Source organism: Salmo trutta, chromosome 13 (genome assembly GCF_901001165.1).
Source record: "Salmo trutta chromosome 13, fSalTru1.1, whole genome shotgun sequence".
Classification (NCBI taxonomy): Eukaryota; Metazoa; Chordata; class Actinopteri; order Salmoniformes; family Salmonidae; genus Salmo; species Salmo trutta.
In genome coordinates, this window is record NC_042969.1 from 87109480 (window position 1) to 87132832 (window position 23353).

The 23353-nt window shown below is 44.2% G+C and overlaps 1 protein-coding gene across 2 annotated transcripts in view; it reads right to left on the reverse strand.

The window, feature by feature from the left end:
• atg16l2 (ATG16 autophagy related 16-like 2 (S. cerevisiae)) overlaps window positions 1–23353 on the reverse strand; it is a 50726-nt gene that overhangs the window by 982 nt on the left and 26391 nt on the right. For both annotated transcript variants that reach the window (XM_029773886.1, XM_029773885.1), the window contains 6 exons: window positions 21248–21368; window positions 20091–20196; window positions 11181–11330; window positions 10348–10395; window positions 3716–3817; window positions 1–401 (listed from right to left, as the gene is read on the reverse strand). The exon at window positions 1–401 is cut by the window's left edge and continues 982 nt beyond it. In XM_029773886.1, the coding sequence (XP_029629746.1) occupies window positions 308–401; window positions 3716–3817; window positions 10348–10395; window positions 11181–11330; window positions 20091–20196; window positions 21248–21368 (621 nt within the window). In that variant the 3' untranslated portion in view covers window positions 1–307. The remainder of the gene's footprint in view (window positions 402–3715; window positions 3818–10347; window positions 10396–11180; window positions 11331–20090; window positions 20197–21247; window positions 21369–23353) is intronic.

A 23353-nucleotide genomic window follows, 5' to 3' on the forward strand; every position in this document is an offset into this window, starting at 1 on the left:
CAATGTTAAACATCCAATGTGTTCTGTATTCTCTCAGCCATCTTAAAACATCCAATGTGTTCTGTGTTCTCTCAGCCAATGTTAAAACATCCAATGTGTTCTGTGTTCTCTCAGCCAATGTTAAACATCCAATGTGTTCTGTTCTCTCTGAGCCATGTTAAACATCCAATGTGTTCTGTGTTCTCTCAGCCAATGTTAAACATCCAATGTGTTCTGTGTTCTCTCAGCCAATGTTCAGATGACCTTGTAACCCTAACCCCAGACTGATGTTCAAATGGGTCTGAGGCTGGCCAGTCGACCAGACTGTTTAAATGTCGCTCCAGAGAACGGCACGCCGGCTCTTGTCCACACTGACCACGTACTCCCCAGACCCAGACCAGGCCACCGCGTTGATGGACGAACTGGAGGGGACAAGAGAGACAGGCAGACAGAGAGAGAGAGAGAGAGAGAAAGAGAGAGACACAGAGAGAGAGAGAGAGAGACAGACAGACAGACAGACAGACAGACAGACAGACAGACAGACAGACAGACAGACAGACAGACAGACAGACAGACAGACAGACAGACAGACAGACAGACAGACAGACAGACAGAGAGAGAGAGAGAGAGAGAGAGAGAGAGAGAGAGAGAGGGAGGTAAAGAGAGAGGGAGAGAGAGAGAGAGAGAGAGAGAGAGAGAGAGGGGGAGTCAATAAGGGCTCATCTGAAATGACCCCCTATTCTTCTTTTAGCCAGAACATCATAGGGCTCTAGACAAAAGTAGTGCACTGCATAGGGAGGAGGGTGCCATAAGGCTTTGGATGTAGCCTAAATCTCATTTACTTCAATGTGCATCCATCCGTCCACAAGACAGACAGTGGAACAGCTCTGACTCATTCTGTGTTTCTAAATGGGACAGATCTGATGGACTGTTGGGATTCACTGGGAACCAAACAGATCTGATGGACTGTTGGGATTCACTGGGAACCAAACAGATCTGATGGACTGTTGGGATTCACTGGGAACCAAACAGATCTGATGGACTGTTGGGATTCACTGGGAACCAAACAGATCTGATGGACTGTTGGGATTCACTGGGAACCAAACAGATCTGATGGACTGTTGGGATTCACTGGGAACCAAACAGATCTGATGGACTGTTGGATTCACTGGGAACCAAACAGAGCAGATGGACTGTTGGGATTCACTGGGAACCAAACAGATCTGATGGACTGTTGGATTCACTGGGAACCAAACAGAGCAGATGGACTGTTGGGATTCACTGGGAACCAAACAGATCTGATGGACTGTTGGATTCACTGGGAACCAAACAGAGCAGATGGACTGTTGGGATTCACTGGGAACCAAACAGAGCAGATGGACTGTTGGATTCACTGGGAACCAAACAGAGCAGATGGACTGTTGGATTCACTGGGAACCAAACCGAGCAGATGGACTGTTGGATTCACTGTCAGCCTGTCAGTGCTCAGACCATACGCCGCACACTGCATCAAATTGGTCTGCATGGCTGTCGTCCCAGAAGGAAGCCTCTTCTAAAGATGATGCACAAGAAAGCCCGCAAACAGTTTGCTGAAGACAAGCAGACTAAGAACATGGATTACTGGAACCATGTCCTGTGGTCTGATGAGACCAAGATAAACTTATTTGGTTCAGATGGTGTCAAGCGTGTGTGGCGGCAACCAGGTGAGGAGTACAAAGACAAGTGTGTCTTGCCTACAGTCAAGCATGGTGGTGGGAGTGTCATGGTCTGGGGCTGCATGAGTGCTGCCGGCACTGGGGAGCTACAGTTCATTGAGGGAACCATGAATGCCAACATGTACTGTGACATACTGAAGCAGAGCATGATCCCCTCCCTTCGGAGACTGGGCCGCAGGGCAGTATTCTAACATGATAACGACCCCAAACACACCTCCAAGACGACCACTGCCTTGCTAAAGAAGCTGAGGGTAAAGGTGATGGACTGGCCAAGCATGTCTCCAGACCTAAACCCTATTGAGCATCTGTGGGGCATCCTCAAACGGAAGGTGGAGGAGTGCAAGGTCTCTAACATCCACCAGCTCCGTGATGTCGTCATGGAGGAGGTGAAGAGGACTCCAGTGGCAACCTGTGAAGCTCTGGTGAACTCCATGCCCAAGAGGGTTAAGGCAGTGTTGGAAAATGATGGTGGCCACACAAAATATTGACACTTTGGGCCCAATTTGGATATTTTCACTTAGGGGTGTACTCACTTTTGTTGCCAGCGGTTTAGAAATTAATGGCTGTGTGTTGTGTTATTTTGAGGGGACAGCAAATTTACACTGTTATACAAGCTGTACACTCACTACTTTAACTACTTTACATTGTAGCAAAGTGTCATTTCTTCAGTGTTGTCACATGAAAAGATATACTCAAATATTTACAAAAATGTGAGGAGTGTAAGGGTACCAGCACTGAGTCAATGATAACTTGTCTATACAACACAATTCTTCTTAATCAGGTAAAAACTACTGAATTAGCACAAACATGTGTAGATTTATTGATTTTGATGACATTATTAAAATGGTGAAAATGAGTTTGTACTGGCTACTAAGAACTAAACAGCTCTGAGTGTTCTGCTGGTTTGTAAAGGACTAGACAGGGGAACGGCTGCTAGAACACTACTCCCCCCTCCTGCTGCTAGAACCCTACTCCCTCCTCCTGCTGCCAGAACCCTACTCCCCCCTCCTGCTGCTAGAACCCTACTCCCCCCTCCTGCTGCTAGAACCCTACTCCCCCCTCCTGCTGCTAGAACCCTACTCCCCCTCCTGCTGCTAGAACCCTACTCCCCCTCCTGCTGCTAGAACCCTACTCCCCCCTCCTGCTGCTAGAACCCTACTCCCTCCTCCTGCTGCCAGAACCCTACTCCTCCCTCCTGCTAATGTAAACACTATCTAATAGCCTGTAACATTCTCTAGTCCACTAATAGCCTCTACAACACAAAGAGGAAGTATCATCAACCTAATTGATGCCGTGTTGGCCAGAGCCCAGCAGGGCTGACGATAGTTGCTAAAAGCTAAGGTCCTCAGAGGCTGGGTGGGGTTCAGAGGACAGACAGGCAGACGGATAGACTGGGATCCGTCCAGTCTAGCCTAGTCCAGTCCAGTCTAGTCCAGTCCAGTCTAGCCAGTCCAGTCCAGTGTCTAGTCCAGTCCAGTCTAGCCAGTCCAGTCCAGTGTCTAGTCCAGTCCAGTCTAGCCAGTCCAGTCCAGTCCAGTGCCTAGCCCAGTCCAGTCCAGTCTAGTCCAGTCCAGTCCAGTGTCTAGTCCAGTCCAGTCTAGTCCAGTCCAGCCTAGTCCAGTCCAGTCCAGTGTCTAGTCTAGTCCAGTCCAGTCCAGTCCAGCCTAGTCCAGTCCAGTCTAGCCAGTCCAGTCCAGTGTCTAGTCCAGTCCAGTCCAGTGTCTAGTCCAGTCCAGTCTAGCCAGTCCAGTCCAGTGTCTAGTCCAGTCCAGTCCAGTCCAGTGTCTAGTCTAGTCCAGTCCAGTGTCTAGTCCAGTCGAGTCCAGTGTCTAGTCCAGTCCAGTCCAGTCTAGTCCAGTCCAGTCCAGTCCAGTCTAGTCCAGTCCAGTCCAGTGTCTAGTCCAGTCCAGTCCAGTCTAGTCTAGTCCAGTCCAGTCCAGTGTCTAGTCCAGTCCAGTCCAGTCTAGTCCAGTCCAGTCCAGTCTAGTCTAGTCTAGTCCAGTCCAGTCCAGTCGTCCTACCTGTGCATGTCCGGTAGTCGTGTCTCCAGGTTGCCAGAGTTGACGTTCCAGATGTAGACGGCTCCATCTGCTGATCCTGCTGCCAGGTAGCTCCCATCAGGACTAGATAGATAGATAGATAGAGAGAGAGAGAGAGAACGAGAGGAGAAGGAGAAGGAGAAAGAGAGAGACAAGAGTTATCTATCCAAAACGGAGATGTATTGGTAAACCACTTCTCCAATCTTTTTGGCTCTATAACAAAGAACAAACAGCAAAAACATATACTGTACATGATCAAATACAAATCTTAGAATCAACTATTAAAGACTACCAGAACCAACTGGATTCTCCAATTACATTGAATGATCTACAGGACAAAATACAAACCCTCCAACCCGAAAAGGCCTGTGGGGTTGATGGTATCCCTCAATGAAATTATTAAATATACAGACCACAAATTACCAATTGGCTATACTTAAACTCTTTAACATCATCCTCAGCTCTGGTATCTTCCCCAACATTTGGAAACAAGGACTGATCACCCCAATCCACAAAAGTGGAGACAAATTTGACCCCAATAAATACCGTGGGATATGAGTCAACAGCAACCTTAGGAAAATCCTCTGCATTATCCTTAACAGCGGACTCGTACATTTCCTCAGTGAAAACAATGTACTGAGCAAATGTCAAATTGGCTTTTTACCAAAATAGAGTACGACAGACCACGTATTCACCCTGCACACCCTAATTGACAAACAAACAAACAAAAACAATGGCAAAGTGTTCTCATGCATTGTTGATTTCAAAAAAGCCTTTGTCTCAATTTGGCATAAGGGTCTGCTATACAAATTGATGGAAAGTGCTGTTGGGGGACAAACCAAACAACATTATAAAATCAATGTATACAAACAACAAGTGTGCGGTTAAAATTGACAAATAACACACATTTCTTTCCACAGGGCCGTGGGGTGAGACAGGGATGCAGCTTAAGCCCCACCCTCTTCAACATATATGTCACCGAATTGGCGAGGATACTAGAACAGTCTGCAGCACCCGGCCTCACCCAAACACCAAATTCAGACTCCGAATGCAGAATTCTGCAAAAATATCCTCTGTGTACAACATAAAACACCAAATAATGCATGCAGAGCAGAATTAGGCCGATACCCGCTAATTATCAAAATCCAGAAAAGAGACACTACATTTTAGAACCACCTAAAAGGAAGCGATTCCCAAATCTTCCATAACAAAGCCATCACCTACAGAGAGATGAACCTGGAGAAGAGTCCCCTAAGCAAGCTGGTCCTGGGGCTCTGTTCACAAACACAAACAGACCCCACAGAGCCCCAGGACAGCAACACAATTAGACCGAACCAAATCATGAGAAAACAAAAATATAATTACTTGACACATTGGAAAGAATTAACAGAAAAACTGAGCGAACTAGAACGCTATTTGGCCCTAAACAGAGAGTACACAGCGGCAGAATACCTGACCACTGTGACTGACCCAAAATTAAGGAAAGCTTTGACTATGTACAGACTCAGTGAGCATAGCCTTGCTATTGAGAAAAGCCGCCGTAGGCAGACCTGGCTCTCAAGAGAAGACAGGCTGTGTGCAACACTGCCCACAAAATGAGGTGGAAACTGAGCTGTACTTCCTAACCTTCTGCCCAATGTATGACCATATTAGAGACACATATTTCCCTCAGATTACACAGTCCCACAAAGAATTAGAAAACAAACCCGATTTTGATAAACTCCCCATGTCTATTGGGTGAAATACCACAGTGTGCCATCACAGCAGCATGATTTGTGACCTGTTGCCACAAGAAAAGGGCAACCAGTGAAGAACAAACACCATTGTAAATACAACCCATATTTATGTTTATTTATTTTCCCTTTTGAACTTTAATCATTTGCACATCATTACAACACTCTAAATATACAGAATATGACATTTGAAATGTCTTTATTCTTTTGGAACTTCTGTGAGTGTAATGTTTACTGTTCACTTTTATTGTTTATTATCTATTTCAATTGCTTTGGCAAAGTAAACATACGTCTCCCATGCAAATACATTTTTGTCTTAAATTGAAATTGAATTGAGAGAAGAGAGGAGATGAGAGAGAGAGAGAATAGATAGATAAGAAACAATTAGTTAGTTAAAGGATGACATATCAATACAATACTAGGCTGATATCTGGCCACTAGACTGTATTAATACAGTACCATGTCCTGACTCCTGCATGGCCCTTAACAACACCACATCACAAAGTATTCTGGTCCGTCCATGTGTTGTCATGGCAACAGTAAAAATGCATTCAGAGGAAACCAGTTAGTATGTCAGCAGGCATCAGAAAAATAAAAAAACAACTCTCTCTCTCTCTCTCTCTTTCTTTATCACTCTCCCTTTCTTTTTATATCTCTCTGTCACTCTCAGATCCAACATCACACAGAGAGGAACATGTAGACCAGGTGTGTCAACCTCAATCCATGAAGGGCCTAGTGTCTGTTGGTTTTTCCTTTCAGTTAAGACCTAGACTACCAGGTGAGGGGAGTTCCTTACTGAGACCTAGACAACCAGGTGAGGGGAGTTCCTTACTGAGACGTAGACAACCAGGTGAGGAGAGTTCCTTACTGAAACCTAGACAACCAGGTGAGGAGAGTTCCTTACAGAGACCTAGACAACCAGGTGAGGAGAGTTCCTTACTGAGACCTAGACAACCAGGTGAGGAGAGTTCCTTACTGAGACCTAGACAACCAGGTGAGGAGAGTTCCTTACTGAGACCTAGACAACCAGGTGAGGGGAGTTCCTTACTGAGACCTAGACAACCAGGTGAGGAGAGTTCCTTACTGAGACCTAGACAACCAGGTGAGGAGAGTTCCTTACTGAGACCTAGACAACCAGGTGAGGAGAGTTCCTTACTGAGACCTAGACAACCAGGTGAGGAGAGTTCCTTACTGAGACCTAGACAACCAGGTGAGGAGAGTTCCTTACTGAGACCTAGACAACCAGGTGAGGAGAGTTCCTTACTGAGACCTAGACGACCAGGTGAGGAGAGTTCCTTACTGAGACCTAGACGACCAGGTGAGGAGAGTTCCTTACTGAGACCTAGACAACCAGGTGAGGAGAGTTCCTTACTGAGACCTAGACAACCAGGTGAGGAGAGTTCCTTACTGAGACCTAGACAACCAGGTGAGGAGAGTTCCTTACTGAGACCTAGACAACCAGGTGAGGAGAGTTCCTTACTGAGACCTAGACAACCAGGTGAGGGGAGTTCCTTACTAACTAGTGACCTTAATTCATCAATCAAGAACAAGAGAGGAGCGGGCCCTCCGTGGAATGAGTTTGACACGTGAGCTAACGAAAGGAGGGGGACATGGCAGCTGAAGGCTCACCACATCCCTCTATTCCACTTTGTTTAAACTTTAGAACTGCATGTTAAGTCAACAGTCAGTCTGGTCACACAGAAGGAATATAAATGAATTCACGTCACTCTTCTAAAAACCAACAAGTCTAGTGTTGTTGTGAGATGTTTTGTCTTCTGTCATACATCTAGAAATTCCTCATCCAGTACGCTTTCTCTAATACCATTCACTAATATTACTCTCTAATACCATTCACTAATACTACTCACTAATATTACTCACTAATACTACTCACTAATATTACTCACTAATACCATTCACTAATATTACTCACTAATACTACTCACTAATATTACTCACTAATACTACTCACTAATATTACTCACTAATACCATTCACTAATATTACTCACTAATATTATTCTCTAATATTACTCACTAATATTACTCACTAATATTACTCTCTAATATTACTCACTAATATTACTCACTAATACTACTCACTAATATTACTCACTAATATTACTCACTAATATTACTCACTAATATTACTCACTAATATTACTCACTAATATTACTCACTAAAATTATTCACTAATATTACTCACTAATACTACTCACTAATATTATTCACTAATACTACTCACACACAAATATTATTCACTAATATTACAAACTAATATAACTCACTAATACTGCTCACTAATATTACTCACTAATATTACTCACTAATACTACCCACACACAAATATTATTCACTAATATTACATACTAATATTACTCACTAATATTACTCGCTAATACTACTCACACACAAATATTATTCACTAATATTACATACTAATATTACTCGCTAATATTACTCACTAATACTACTCACACACACAAATATTATTCACTAATATTACATATTAATATTACTCACTAATATTATTCACTAATATTACTCACTAATACTACTCACACACAAATATTATTCACTAATATTACTCACTAATATTATTCACTAATATTACTCACTAATACTGCTCACACACAAATATTATTCACTAATAGTACTCACTAATACTACTCACACACAAATATTATTCACTAATATGACATACTAATATTACTCACTAATATTACTCACTAATATTACTCACTAATACTACTCACACACAAATATTATTCACTAATATTACATACTAATATCCCACACTAATACTACTCACTAATATTACACAAGGGCATACTGTAGCTGATGTTACCCCCATTATCATTCAGTATACTACAGATTCATCACAAAAGCAGCCAGACAGAGACAGACATGCAGACAGACAGGCTGCACAAAAGAGAATGTTCCAGATAAAGTCATGCAGTCCACTTTTGCTAATTCAGCGACAGTGTGCTGAATCGTTTTTTTCCCCGTTAACCAGAACGCTACAGAGTAGCTAACAGACAGGCAGAACAGAGTCCCATTGGAAGTGAATAGGGAGGAAAGAGGACTGGATTTGGAGCCAGAGATATGGAGCCAGGGATATGGAGCCAGAGATATGGAGCCAGGGATATGGAGCCAGGGATATGGAGCCAGAGATATGGAGCCAGGGATATGGAGCCAGAGATATGGAGCCAGGGATATGGAGCCAGGGATATGGAGCCAGGGATATGGAGCCAGAGATATGGAGCCAGGGATATGGAGTCAGAGATTTGGAGCCAAAGATATGGAGCCAGAGATATGGAGCCAGGGATATGGAGCCAGGGATATGGAGCCAGAGATATGGAGCCAAAGATATGGAGCAAGAGATATGGAGCCAGAGATATGGAGCCAGGGATATGGAGCCAGAGATATGGAGCAAGAGATATGGAGCCAGAGATATGGAGCCAGGGATATGGAGCCAGAGATATGGAGCCATGGCAGGATTCTACTTCTTTCTTGAAATCTATTGAAGCTGGCAGACACTTGAATTTTGGGATGCATTATTTACAATATCTATCGGTCTCTAGATAAAGGAGGCTGGGTTGGTTGGACCAAACTCTGCTCTGACACGGCAGTCTGGGGTTGGTTGGACCAAACTCTGCTCTGACACGGCAGTCTGGGGTTGGTTGGACCAAACTCTGCTCTGACACGGCAGTCTGGGGTTGGTTGGACCAAACTCTGCTCTGACACGGCAGTCTGGGGTTGGTTGGACCAAACTCTGCTCTGACACGGCAGTCTGTGGTTGGTTGGACCAAACTCTGTTCTGACATGCCAGTCTGGCATGGTGCTATTGATATCTGTAGCCAGCTGAGCCTTGGAGAGACACAACAAAATAAGAAGTGACTGTTACACTCCCTTAGGACATTATAAAACCTCAGCTGGCAAATGAAGCATGTTGTGCCAGCTATCTTATACCGAATGGTCCTGTACCATCCTGTACCATCCTACAGACTGTGTTGTACCCCATGGTCCTGTACCATCCTACAGACTGTGTTGTAACCCAGGACCCTGTACCATCCTACAGACTGTGTTGTACCCCAGGACCCTGTACCATCCTACAGACTGTATTGTACCCCAGGACCCTGTACCATCCTACAGACTGTGTTGTACCCCAGGGTCCTGTACCATCCTACAGACTGTGTTGTACCCCAGGACCCTGTACCATCCTACAGACTGTGTTGTACCCCATGGTCCTGTACCATCCGACAGACTGTGTTGTACCCCATGGTCCTGTACCATCCTACAGACTGTGTTGTACCCCAGGACCCTGTACCATCCTACAGACTGTGTTGTACCCCATGGTCCTGTACCATCCTACAGACTGTGTTGTAACCCAGGACCCTGTACCATCCTACAGACTGTGTTGTACCCCAGGACCCTGTACCATCCTACAGACTGTATTGTACCCCAGGACCCTGTACCATCCTACAGACTGTGTTGTACCCCAGGGTCCTGTACCATCCTACAGACTGTGTTGTACCCCAGGACCCTGTACCATCCTACAGACTGTGTTGTACCCCATGGTCCTGTACCATCCGACAGACTGTGTTGTACCCCATGGTCCTGTACCATCCTACAGACTGTGTTGTACCCCAGGACCCTGTACCATCCTACAGACTGTGTTGTACCCCATGGTCCTGTACCATCCTACAGACTGTGTTGTACCCCAGGACCCTGTACCATCCTACAGACTGTGTTGTACCCCAGGGTCCTGTACCATCCTACAGACTGTGTTGTAACCCAGGACCCTGTACCATCCTGTACCATCCTACAGACTGTGTTGTAACCCAGGACCCTAGAGTTAGGGTTAGAGTAAGTGCTCACCTGAATATAGCCTTAGTGCTGTCACAGCCACATTTGAAGCCCTCAGCTCTGAAATGAGAGATAAGGACAGTTTTCAGACACACAGACATCCAGGGTTAGTGGAGAGTCATGTCAGAGAGAGTCCAGGGTTAGCTCTATAGTGGAGGAGAGAACTAGAGATAGTCCAGGGTTAGCTCTATAGTGGAGGAGAGAACTAGAGATAGTCCAGGGTTAGTTCTATAGTGGAGGAGAGAATTAGAGATAGTCCAGGGTTAGCTCTATAGTGGAGGAGAGAACTAGAGATAGTCCAGGGTTAGTTCTATAGTGGAGGAGAGTCATGTCAGAGATTGGCCAAAGGCTGGCAGATGGCGATATTGAGTCTTTTCCATCTTACCGTCCAAACACATTGTCTGCAGCCGGGCAATACACTGGTATCCCCCCCTGTGGACCGCTTTGTACCTAATAAATTCTCCATTCAGGCTGCAAAGGAGTCGATTTCCTCCTTAACTAGCAACATTTGGAAGTAGTTTTAGCAATTAGCATTGTGGTGGAAAATTAGCATTGTGGTGTTTCATAAATAAAAGTACACATATTTTGCCAAGATTTTTTCCCACCTTCTTGCCATTATATCTAGTTAAGGAGGAAATCGACTCCTTTGCAGCCTGAACGGAGAATGTATTAGGTACGAAGCGGTCCACGGGGGGGATACCAGCGTATTGCCCGGCTGCATACAATGTGTTTGGACGGTAAGATGGAAACGACTCAATATCGCCATCTGTCATCTTTTTGGGCTCGGATCAACACAGAACACTACAGTACATTATTGGAGCACCACGCTGCACCTGTCCGGCTACCTGAAGCATATCCTGGAGTTGTTCATGCGAAGGTCGACCACCTGCAGACTCTCGTCTCTGGAGCAGCTGAGGAGCTGGCGGTGGTCTGTAGAGATGTCCAGAGACGTTACCTTCCCCTGGAGAGGAACCTCCTGGGTACAGCTGGCAGCCCTGGGGAGAAGGGGAGGGAGGCAGGGGGAGAGAGGAGGGGGAGGGGGTAAGGCAGTGAGTCACATCTCAACACGGTCTAGCAGAATGTGCCTTACTGTACTGTATGTAACATAGCAATGTGCCTTACTGTACTGTATGTAACATAGCAATGTGCCTTACTGTACTGTATGTAACATAGCAATGTGCCTTACTGTACTGTAGCATGTAGCTAACTGTAATACAATAGTGAAAAGATTTATCAACATCATAGGCCTGTAAACTACAGAGCTATGAAATGTTTGAATTATTAAAGAGTAGCAGGTTCTACTGAGGGTGAAACAGAAATCCCCTTGTGGGTCTATTGTAGGGTTAGGGTGTAAAGGTTAGGGTTATGCAGGTCTATTGTAGGGTTAGGGTGTAAAGGTTAGGGTTATGCAGGTCTATTGTAGGGTTAGGGTGTAAAGGTTAGGGTTATGCAGGTCTATTGTAGGGTTAGGGTGTAAAGGTTAGGGTTATGCAGGTCTATTGTAGGGTTAGGGTGTAAAGGTTAGGGTTATGCAGGTCTATTGTAGGGTTAGGGTGTAAGGTTAGGGTTATGCAGGTCTATTGTAGGGTTAGGGTGTAAGGTTAGGGTTATGCAGGTCTATTGTAGGGTTAAGGTGTAAAGGTTAGGGTTATGCAGGTCTATTGTAGGGTTAGGGTGTAAGGTTAGGGTTATGCAGGTCTATTGTAGGGTTAGGGTGTAAAGGTTAGGGTTATGCAGGTCTATTGTAGGGTTAGGGTGTAAAGGTTAGGGTTATGCAGGTCTATTGTAGGGTTAGGGTGTAAAGGTTAGGGTTATGCAGGTCTATTGTAGGGTTAGGGTGTAAAGGTTAGGGTTATGCAGGTCTATTGTAGGGTTAGGGTGTAAAGGTTAGGGTTATGCAGGTCTATTGTAGGGTTAGGGTGTAAGGTTAGGGTTATGCAGGTCTATTGTAGGGTTAGGGTGTAAAGGTTAGGGTTATGCAGGTCTATTGTAGGGTTAGGGTGTAAAGGTTAGGGTTATGCAGGTCTATTGTAGGGTTAGGGTGTAAAGGTTAGGGTTATGCAGGTCTATTGTAGGGTTAGGGTGTAAAGGTTAGGGTTATGCAGGTCTGTTGGGCTGTAGCGATCTACGTGCTGAAATTAATAAATATAGAAATGAACACCAAATATGCAGCGTAGCAAATTTCCCCAATGTCATAACAGAGACAACCCCAAAGCAGAAGGGGGGGGATGTGGAGAGAGACTACTATGTGGGTTGACTGTTGCTAAGCGACAGTGGAACACGAGAGTCTGCAGTTGAGGACTAGCAGGGGAGTGAAGGAGAGATGTCAGAGAGACAGGCTCTGCTCCTGCTTGGAGCTAACGAACAACCACCATCACCTCCAACACACAGAACACAGCAAGGGATAGAGAACATGTTCATCTAGGGACAATATAATGTCCATGGTAATGTAGAGAATAAAGACAATATAATGTCCATGGTAATGTAGAGAATAAAGACAATATAATGTCTATGGTAATGTAGAGAAGACAATATAATGCCCATGGTAATATAGAGAATAAAGACAATATAATGTCTATGGTAATGTAGAGAGAAGTGACAATATAATGTCTATGGTAATGTAGAGAAGACAATATAATGTCTATGGTAATGTAGAGAAGACAATATAATGTCCACGGTAATGTAGAGAATAAAGACAATATAATGTCCACGGTAATGTAGAGAATAAAGACAATAGAATGTCCATGGTAATGTAGAGAATAAAGACAATAGAATGTCCATGGTAATGTAGAGAATAAAGACAATAGAATGTCCATGGTAATGTAGAGAAGAGACAATATAATGTCCATGGTAATGTAGAGAAGACAATATAATGTCCACGGTAATGTAGAGAGAAGTGACAATATAATGTCCAGGGTAATGTAGAGAATAAATACAATATAATGTCCATGGTAATGTAGAGAAGCGACAATATAATGTCCATGGTAATGTAGAGAATAAAGACAATATAATGTCCATGGTAATGTAGAGAATAAAGACAATATAATGTCTATGGTAATGTAGAGAGAAGTGACAATATAATGTCCACGGTAATGTAGAGAGAAGCAATTAGATATAATGTACTAAATGGCAGATCAGAGAGAGGAGAGCTGAACAGGATCACATTTCTAGTATGTTCTGTAGTGATCTCCGTCATCTGTCAGCTATACAAGTGGATCTATTATCGGCTTTGAAAAGCCAACTGACATTTACTCCTGAGGTGCTGACCTGTTGCACCCTCCACAACCACTGTGATTATTATTATTTGACCCTGCTGGTCATCTATGAACATTTGAGCATCTTGGCCATGTTCTGTTATAATCTCCACCCGGCACATCAAGAAGAGGACTGGCCACCCCTCACAGCCTGGTTCCTCTCTAGGTTTCTTCCTAGGTTTTGGGCTTTCTAGGGAGTTTTTCCTAGCCACCGTGCTTCTACACCTGCATTGCTGGTGCTTCTACACCTGCATTGCTGGGGCCACGTGGGGCCAGTACAGAAAAAAAAGAAAATGTATGAAATGAATTGAAATGTATGCATTCACTACTGTAAGTCGCTCTGGATAAGAGCGTCTGCTAAATGACTAAAATGTAAAAATGTAAATTGCTTGCTGTTTGGGGTTTTAGGCTGGGTTTCTGTACAGCACTTTGAGATATCAGCTGATCTAAGAAGGGCTTTATAAATACATTTGATTTCATCTACTGTAATGTAAGGAAAAAGACAGACACTGAGCATTATGACCATGATAATAGCCCAAATCATAACACGTAATGATAATGCTAATTAGTTTGGACATCGCCATTACAACTATATCAGGATGGATTAAAAAAATATAACTGGCTCGGGTATCAATTATCCACATTACTGTGAAGGTGTTAACAGTATGTCAGTTAGCCCAGCTGATACCAAACAGAAGAGGCTATATCCAGCATTAGCTAACCCTAAATTCACCATCAGCTAACCTTAACCCTATAGCTACTGTTAGCTAACCCTAAATTCACCATCAGCTAACCTTAACCCTATAGCTACTGTTAGCTAACCCTAAATTTACCATCAGCTAACCTTAACCCTATAGCTACTGTTAGCTAACCCTAAATTTACCATCAGCTAACCTTAACCCTATAGCTACTGTTAGCTAACCTTATAGCTACTGTTAGCTAACCCTAAATCTACTTTTAGCTAACACTATAGCTACCGTTAGCTAACCCTAACCCTATAGCTACTGTTGACTAACTCTAACCCCATTGCTACTGTTAACTAACCCTTACCCTATAGCTACTGTTAACTAACCTTAACCCTATGTCTACCGTTAACTAACCCTATATCTACCGTTAACTAACACTATATCTACCGTTAACTAACACTATATCTACCATTAGCTAACCCTAAAGCTACCATTAGCTAACCCTTTAGTTACTGTTAGCTAACCCTAAAGCTACCATTAGCTCACCCTAACTTTATAGCTACTGTTAGCTAACCCTAACCCTATAGCTACTGTGAGCTAACCCTATAGCTACTGTTAGCTAACCCTAACCCTATAGCTACTGTGAGCTAACCCTAACCCTATAGCTAGTGTTAGCTAACCCTAACCCTATAGCTACTGTGAGCTAACCCTAAAGCTATCATTAACTAACCCTAACCCTATAGCTATCATTAACTAACCCTAACCCTATAGCCACTGTGAGGTAACCCTAACCCTATAGCTACTGTGAGCTAACCCTAACCCTATAGCTACTGTGAGCTAACCTTAACCCTATAGCTAATGTGAGCTAACCCTAACCCTATAGCTAGTGTTAGCCAATCCTATAGCTACTGTGAGCTAACCCTAAAGCTATCATTAACTAACCCTAACCCTATAGCTACTGTGAGCTAACCCTAACCCTATAGCTACTGTTAGCTAACCCTAACCCTATAGCTACTGTTAGCTAACCCTATAGCTATTGTTAGCTAACCCTAACCCTAAAGCTATCATTAACTAACCCTGACCCTATACATTACATGACCAAAAGTATGTGGACACCTGCTCGTCGACCATCTCATTCCAAAATCATGGGCATTAATATGGAGTTGGTCCCCCCTTTGCTGCTATAACAGCCTCCACTCTTCTGGGAAGGCTTTCCACTAGATGTTGGAACGTTGCTGTGGGGACTTTCTTCCATTCAGCCACAAGAGCATTAGTGAGGTCGGGCACTGATGTTGGGCGATTAGGCCTGGCTCGCAGTCGATGTTCCAATTCATCCCAAAGGTGTTCGATGGGGTTGAGGTCAGGGCTCTGTGCAGGCCAGTAAAGTTCTTCCACACCGATCTCGACAAACCATTTCTGCATGGACCTTGCTTTGTGCACGGGGGCATTGTCATGCTGAAACAGGAAAGGGCCTTCCCCAAACTGTAGCCACAAAGTTGGAAGCACAGAATCGTTTAGAATTTCATTACATGATGTAGCATTAAGATTTCCCTTCACTAGAACTTCACTACAACTGTCGGGCTTAGCCTGAACCAGACAATTATTCTTCCTCAACCAAACTTTACAATTGGGACTATGCATTGGGGCAGGTAGCGTACTCCTGGCATCCGCCAAACCCAGATTCCTCCGTTGGACTGCCAGATGATGCAGCGTGACTCATCACTTCAGAGAATGCATCGCCACTGCTCCAGAGTCCAATGGCGGCGAGCTTTACACCACTCCAGCCGACGCTTGGCATTGCGCATGGTGATCTTATTGTGCTGATGTTACTTCCAGAGGCAGTTTGGAACTCGGTAGTGAGTGTTGCAAAAGAGGACCGGTCCCGTTGTGTGAGCTTGTGTGACCTAACACTTCGCGGCTTAGCCGTTGTTGCTCCTAGACATTTAGATTTCACAATAACAGCACTTACAGTTGACTGGGGAAGCTCTAGCAGGGCAGAAATTTGACTTGTTGGAAAGGCGGCATCCTATAACGGTGCCACATTGAAAGTCGCTAAGCTCTTCAAAAAGGCTATTCTACTAACAGTGTTTGTCTATGGAGATTGCATGGCTGTGTGCTCGGGTGCGGCTGAAATAGCCGAATCCACTATTTTGAAGGGTTGTCCGCATACTTTTGTATATATAGTGCATCTACCATTAGCCAGTGTTGTAGTCGAGTCACTAAACCTCAAGTCTGAGTCAAGTCCCAAGTCCGAGTCAAGTCCCGAGACTCCATGGTTGAAGTCCGAGTCGAGTCCAGATCCGAGTCACCAATAGTCGAGTCACACGTCCATCAATTTATAATAGGTCTTATTAGGCAATTGTTTCTAGTTGCCACCAGATGGCAGTATATCGCCACTCACTCATGGAAAAAAAACTAACTTGCTATTCATCACACCCTCAAGTTCTACTTATTTACTGCATAAATGAATGGTAAGTCTGGCTCTCAGCTACTTTTTTCAGCTCTCAGCTCCTTTTTCTTTTTTTGGTAATCGCCCACTGATATGTGTAAATGTTTTATTTCAGAGTGAAAACTAAAGGGAGACTTGTCAAAACCTGGCTATGGGATGCAGGGGGGAACGTGGGAGGGTAGAGTGAGATGACGCATTCAACGCCAGCCTACGTTTCTATCCTCAAGGAGAGCGAAAGAGACAAATACCTAGAATGTTGTTCTATTAAACTAAATACTGGTATTGTTTACAATTTCATAAAACAGTTTGTTTATTTCTCAACTTGGCAAAGCAAAATAGTAGGCTGGTGACAGGGAAGGAAGAGAGTCGCTTGCGTGATGTGTAGCTTATGATTGGAGGCTGAGCCAGAGCCTGCATGCGCAAAATCCTCACTTTCTCCCCCGCAGCTCACCAGCTGATGTAGGCTCTGTGTGCCGTCTGCGCACCCAGGGCGCCTAATATTCAGCTTTTTATTGTAGCCTATCCAGTCCAAGTGAAAACACAAGTCAAGAGAAGGCAAGTCTGAGTCACTAATGGTCAAGAAGGCGAGTCTGAGTGAGTCACCATTGGTCAAGAAGGCGAGTCCGAGTGAGTCACCAATTGTCAAGTCTAAGTCGAGTCATGAAAATCTGCCGTTAGCTAACCGTTAGCTAACCCTATAGTTACCGGAGAAACAGACATGTAGTCAGGGTTAGAGGTTAGGAGGAGAAACAGACATGTAGTCAGGGTTAGAGGTTAGGAAGAGAAACAGACATGTAGTCAGGGTTAGAGGTTAGGAGGAGAAACAGACATGTAGTCAGGGTTAGAGGTCAGGAGGAGAAACAGACATGTAGTCAGGGTTAGAGGTTAGGAGGAGAAACAGACATGTAGTCAGGGTTAGAGGTCAGGAGGAGAAACAGACATGTAGTCAGGGTTAGAGGTCAGGAGGAGAAACAGACATGTAGTCAGGGTTAGAGGTCAGGAGGAGAAACAGACATGTAGTCAGGGTTAGAGGTCAGGAGGAGAAACAGACATGTAGTCAGGGTTAGAGGTTAGGAGGAGAAACAGACATGTAGTCAGGGTTAGAGGTTAGGAGGAGAAACAGACATGTAGTCAGGGTTAGAGGTCAGGAGGAGAAACAGACACTGAGGAAGAACTCATCTGGAAAAATCTGAGGTCATTATTCTGATTTCACTAAATCATCTCAGAATAAAACCAGACAGGTTTAGTCTTTAAAAGCTAGACGCTTCAGACCTCAAAGAATCAACAGTCACAGACAACTTAGTGCAAGATAATAATAATAACATACTGGCCAGTACAGAGTAGTGCAAATATTATATTATATTAGTACATATTATGGGTAGGGTTACAGCTATATGGGTAGGATTACATCTATATGGGTAGGGTTACAGGGTTACAGCTAAATGGGCAGGGTTACATCTATATGGGTAGGATTACAGGATTACAGCTATATGGGTAGGATTACAGCTATATGGGTAGGATTACAGGGTTACAGCTATATGGGTAGGATTACATCTATATGGGTTAGGGTTACAGCTATATGGGTAGGATTACAGGGTTACAGCTATATGGGTAGGGTTACAGCTATATGGGTAGGATTACAGCTATATGGGTAGGATTACAGGGTTACAGCTATATGGGTAGGATTACAGGGTTACAGCTATGTGGGTAGGGTTACAGCTATATGGGTAGGATTACAGGGTTACAGCTATATGGGTAGGATTACAGGGTTACAGCTATATGGGTAGGGTTACATCTATATGGGTAGAGTTACATCTATATGGGTAGGGTTACAGGGTTACAGCTATATGGGCAGGGTTACAGCTATATGGGTAGGGTTACAGCTATATGGGTAGGGTTACAGCTATATGGGTAGGGTTACAGCTATATGGGTAGGGTTACAGCTATATGGGTAATGTTACAGGGTTACATCTATATGGGTAGGGTTACATCTATATGGGTAGGGTTACAGGATTACATCTATATGGGTTAGGGTTACAGCTATATGGGTAGGGTTACAGGGTTATAGCTATATGGGTAGGGTTACAGGGTTATAGCTATATGGGTAGGGTTACATCTATATGGGTAGGGTTACATCTATATGGGTAGGGTTACAGCTATATGGGTAGGATTACAGGGTTACAGCTATATGGGTAGGGTTACATCTATATGGGTAGGGTTACAGGGTTACATCTATATGGGTAGGATTACATCTATATGGGTAGGATTACATCTATATGGGTAGGGTTACAGCTATATGGGTAGGATTACAGGGTTACAGCTATATGGGTAGGATTACAGGGTTACAGCTATATGGGTAGGGTTATAGCTATATGGGTAGGGTTACAGGGTTACAGCTATATGGGTAGGGTTACAGCTATATGGGTAGGGTTACAGCTATATGGGTAGGATTACATCTATATGGGTAGGATTACATCTATATGGGTAGGGTTACAGCTATATGGGTAGGTTTACAGCTATATGGGTAGGGTTACAGCTATATGGGTAGGATTACATCTATATGGGTAGGATTACATCTATATGGGTAGGGTTACAGCTATATGGGTAGGATTACAGGGTTACAGCTATATGGGTAGGGTTATAGCTATATGGGTAGGGTTACAGGGTTACAGCTATATGGGTAGGGTTACAGGGTTACAGCTATATGGGTAGGATTACAGGGTTACAGCTATATGGGTAGGATTACAGGGTTACAGCTATATGGGTAGGATTACAGGGTTACAGCTATATGGGTAGGGTTATAGCTATATGGGTAGGGTTACAGGGTTACAGCTATATGGGTAGGGTTACAGGGTTACATCTATATGGGTAGGATTACAGGGTTACAGCTATATGGGTAGGGTTACATCTATATGGGTAGGGTTACAGGGTTACATCTATATGGGTAGGATTACATCTATATGGGTAGGGTTACATCTATATGGGTAGGATTACATCTATATGGGTAGGGTTACAGGGTTACAGCTATATGGGTAGGATTACATCTATATGGGTAGGATTACAGGGTTACAGCTATATGGGTAGGATTACATCTATATGGGTAGGATTACATCTATATGGGTAGGGTTACATCTATATGGGTAGGATTACATCTATATGGGTAGGGTTACAGGGTTACAGCTATATGGGTAGGGTTACATCTATATGGGTAGGATTACAGGGTTATAGCTATATAGGTAGGATTACAGGGTTACAGCTATATGGGTAGGATTACAGGGTTACAGCTATATGGGTAGGATTACAGGGTTACAGCTATATGGGTAGGATTACAGCTAGATGGCTAGGGTTAGATGGGAGTGCTACTACCTGCTGTCCCAGAAGCGTATCTTCCTGTCATAGTGTCCACTGACGATGACGTGCTCAGAACACACCACATCACTGCAGTAAGATAGAACCTCAATGGTCTGGATACCTGGGGGGAGAGAGAGATAGAACCTCAATGGTTTGGATACCTGGGGGGAGAGAGAGATAGAACCTCAATGGTCTGGATACCTGGGGGGGAGGGGGGGGAGATAGAACCTCAATGGTCTGGATACCTGGGGGGAGAGAGAGATAGAACCTCAATGGTCTGGATACCTGGGGGGGAGGGGGGGGGGGGAGATAGAACCTCAATGGTTTGGATACCTGGGGAGGAGAGATAGAACCTCAATGGTCTGGATACCTGGGGGGGAGGGGGGGGGGAGATAGAACCTCAATGGTCTGGATACCTGGGGGGGGGAGATAGAACCTCAATGGTCTGGATACCTGGGGGGAGAGATAGAACCTCAATGGTCTGGATACCTGGGGGGAGAGATAGAACCTCAATGGTCTGGATACCTGGGGGGAGAGATAGAACCTCAATGGTCTGAATACCTGGGGGGGAGAGATAGAACCTCAATGGACTGGATACCTGGGGGGAGGAGAGATAGAACCTCAATGGTCTGGATACCTGGGGGGGAGAGATAGAACCTCAATGGTCTGGATACCTGGGGGGAGAGAGATAGAACCTCAATGGTCTGGATACCTGGGGGGAGAGATAGAACCTCAATGGTCTGGATACCTGGGGGGGAGAGATAGAACCTCAATGGTCTGGATACCTGGGGGGAGACATAGAACCTCAATGGTCTGGATACCTGGGGGGGAGGAGAGATAGAACCTCAATGGTCTGGATACCTGGGGGGGAGGAGAGATAGAACCTCAATGGTCTGGATACCTGGGGGGAGAGATAGAACCTCAATGGTCTGGATACCTGGGGGGGAGGAGAGATAGGACCTCAATGGTCTGGATACCTGGGGGGGAGGAGAGATAGAACCTCAATGGTCTGGATACCTGGGGGGGAGATAGAACCTCAATGGTCTGGATACCTGGGGGGAGAGATAGACAGAGCCTGGGGGGGGGGAGACGACTTTGTCCCTTTTCCTGAAAGATTACAGCCAGGGTCACTGTAGGGTCAAGGGTTAGAGTAAGGTCAGTCAATAACTTACAAGCAGCGCGGTGGAGATCCCAGATCTTGACGGTCCTGTCTGCGCTTCCTGTCACCACCTGGCGCAGGCTGCATTTAAACTTGGCTGCTGTCACTTTACGTGAGTGGCCTGTCAGTGTGAGCTGTGGAGTTGCCAAACACACACACAAAGTATTCCACAGCTGGGTCATTATTCTAAATAAGAGTATGCATCTTTCTATACTCATCACTCTCTCTCTCCAATCTCTCCTGTCTTTCTACACTCATCACTCTCTCTCCAATCTCTCCTGTCTTTCTACACTCATCACTCTCTCTCCAATCTCTCCTGTCTTTCTACACTCATCACTCTCTCTCTCCAATCTCTCCTGTCTTTCTACACTCATCACTCTCTCTCCAATCTCTCCTGTCTTTCTATACTCATCACTCTCTCTCTCCAATCTCTCCTGTCTTTCTACACTCATCACTCTCTCTCCAATCTCTCCTGTCTTTCTACACTCATCACTCTCTCTCCAATCTCTCCTGTCTTTCTACACTCATCACTCTCTCTCCAATCTCTCCTGTCTTTCTACATTCATCACTCTCTCCTATCTTTCTATACTCATCACTCTCTCTCTCCAATCTCTCCTGTCTTTCTACACTCATCACTCTCTCTCCAATCTCTCCTATCTTTCTACACTCATCACTCTCTCTCCAATCTCTCCTGTCTTTCTACACTCATCACTCTCTCTCTCCAATCTCTCCTGTCTTTCTACACTCATCACTCTCTCTCCAATCTCTCCTGTCTTTCTACACTCATCACTCTCTCTCCAATCTCTCCTGTCTTTCTACATTCATCACTCTCTCCTATCTTTCTACACTCATCACTCTCTCTCTCCAATCTCTCCTATCTTTCTACACTCATCACTCTCTCTCTCCAATCTCTCCTGTCTTTCTACACTCATCACTCTCTCTCCAATCTCTCCTGTCTTTCTACACTCATCACTCTCTCTCCAATCTCTCCTGTCTTTCTAAACAAAAGTCTAATAAAAACAGACTATTAACCCAGTTCTCCATCCACAATCTTTTAAATTATTAATCATCCTTTTGTTTCAAAACATCGTCTGGAAACAGTTTTATAAGAAATGTTCCTATTAAGTCAGCCAACACCTGGGAGTAAAAGGGAACGAACTGCAAAAATCTCTGAAGCTGGAGACTCATATCTCCCTCACTAACTTTAAGCACCAGCTGTCAGAGCAGCTCACAGATCACTGCACCTGTACATAGCCCATCTGTAAATGGCCCATCCAACTACCTCATCCCCATACTGTATTTATTTATTTATCTTGCTCCATTGCACCCCAGTATCTCTACTTGCACATTCATCTTCTGCACATCTACTATTCCAGTGTCTAATTGGTATATTGTAATTACTTTGCCACCATGGCCTATTTATTGCCTTACCTCCCTTATCTTACCTCATTTGCACACACTGTATATAGACTTTCTCTATTGTATTATTGATTGTATGTTTGTTTACTCCATGTGTAACTCTGTGTTGTTGTATTGTGTCGAATCTGCATTGCTTTATCTTGGCCAGGTCGCAGTTGTAAATGAGAACTTGTTCTCAACTGGCCTACCTGGTTAAATAAAGGACTTGTTCTCAACTGGCCTACCTGGTTAAATAAAGGACTTGTTCTCAACTGTCCTACCTGGTTAAATAACGGACTTGTTCTCAACTGGCCTACCAGGTTAAATAAAGGACTTGTTCTCAACTGGCCTACCTGGTTAAATAACGGACTTGTTCTCAACTGGCCTACCTGGTTAAATAACGGACTTGTTCTCAACTGGCCTACCTGGTTAAATAACGGTAAAATAAAATAAGAATAATAGAAAATGACACTACACTGTTCTGTATCTAAAGGGATCTTATCATTGGTCCAGATTACACTACACTGTTCTGTATCTAAAGGGATCTTATCATTGGTCCAGATTACACTACACTGTTCTGTATCTAAAGGGATCTTATCATTGGTCCAGATTACACTACACTGTTCTGTATCTAAAGGGATCTTATCATTGGTCCAGATTACACTACACTGTTCTGTATCTAAAGGGATCTTATCATTGGTCCAGATTACACTACACTGTT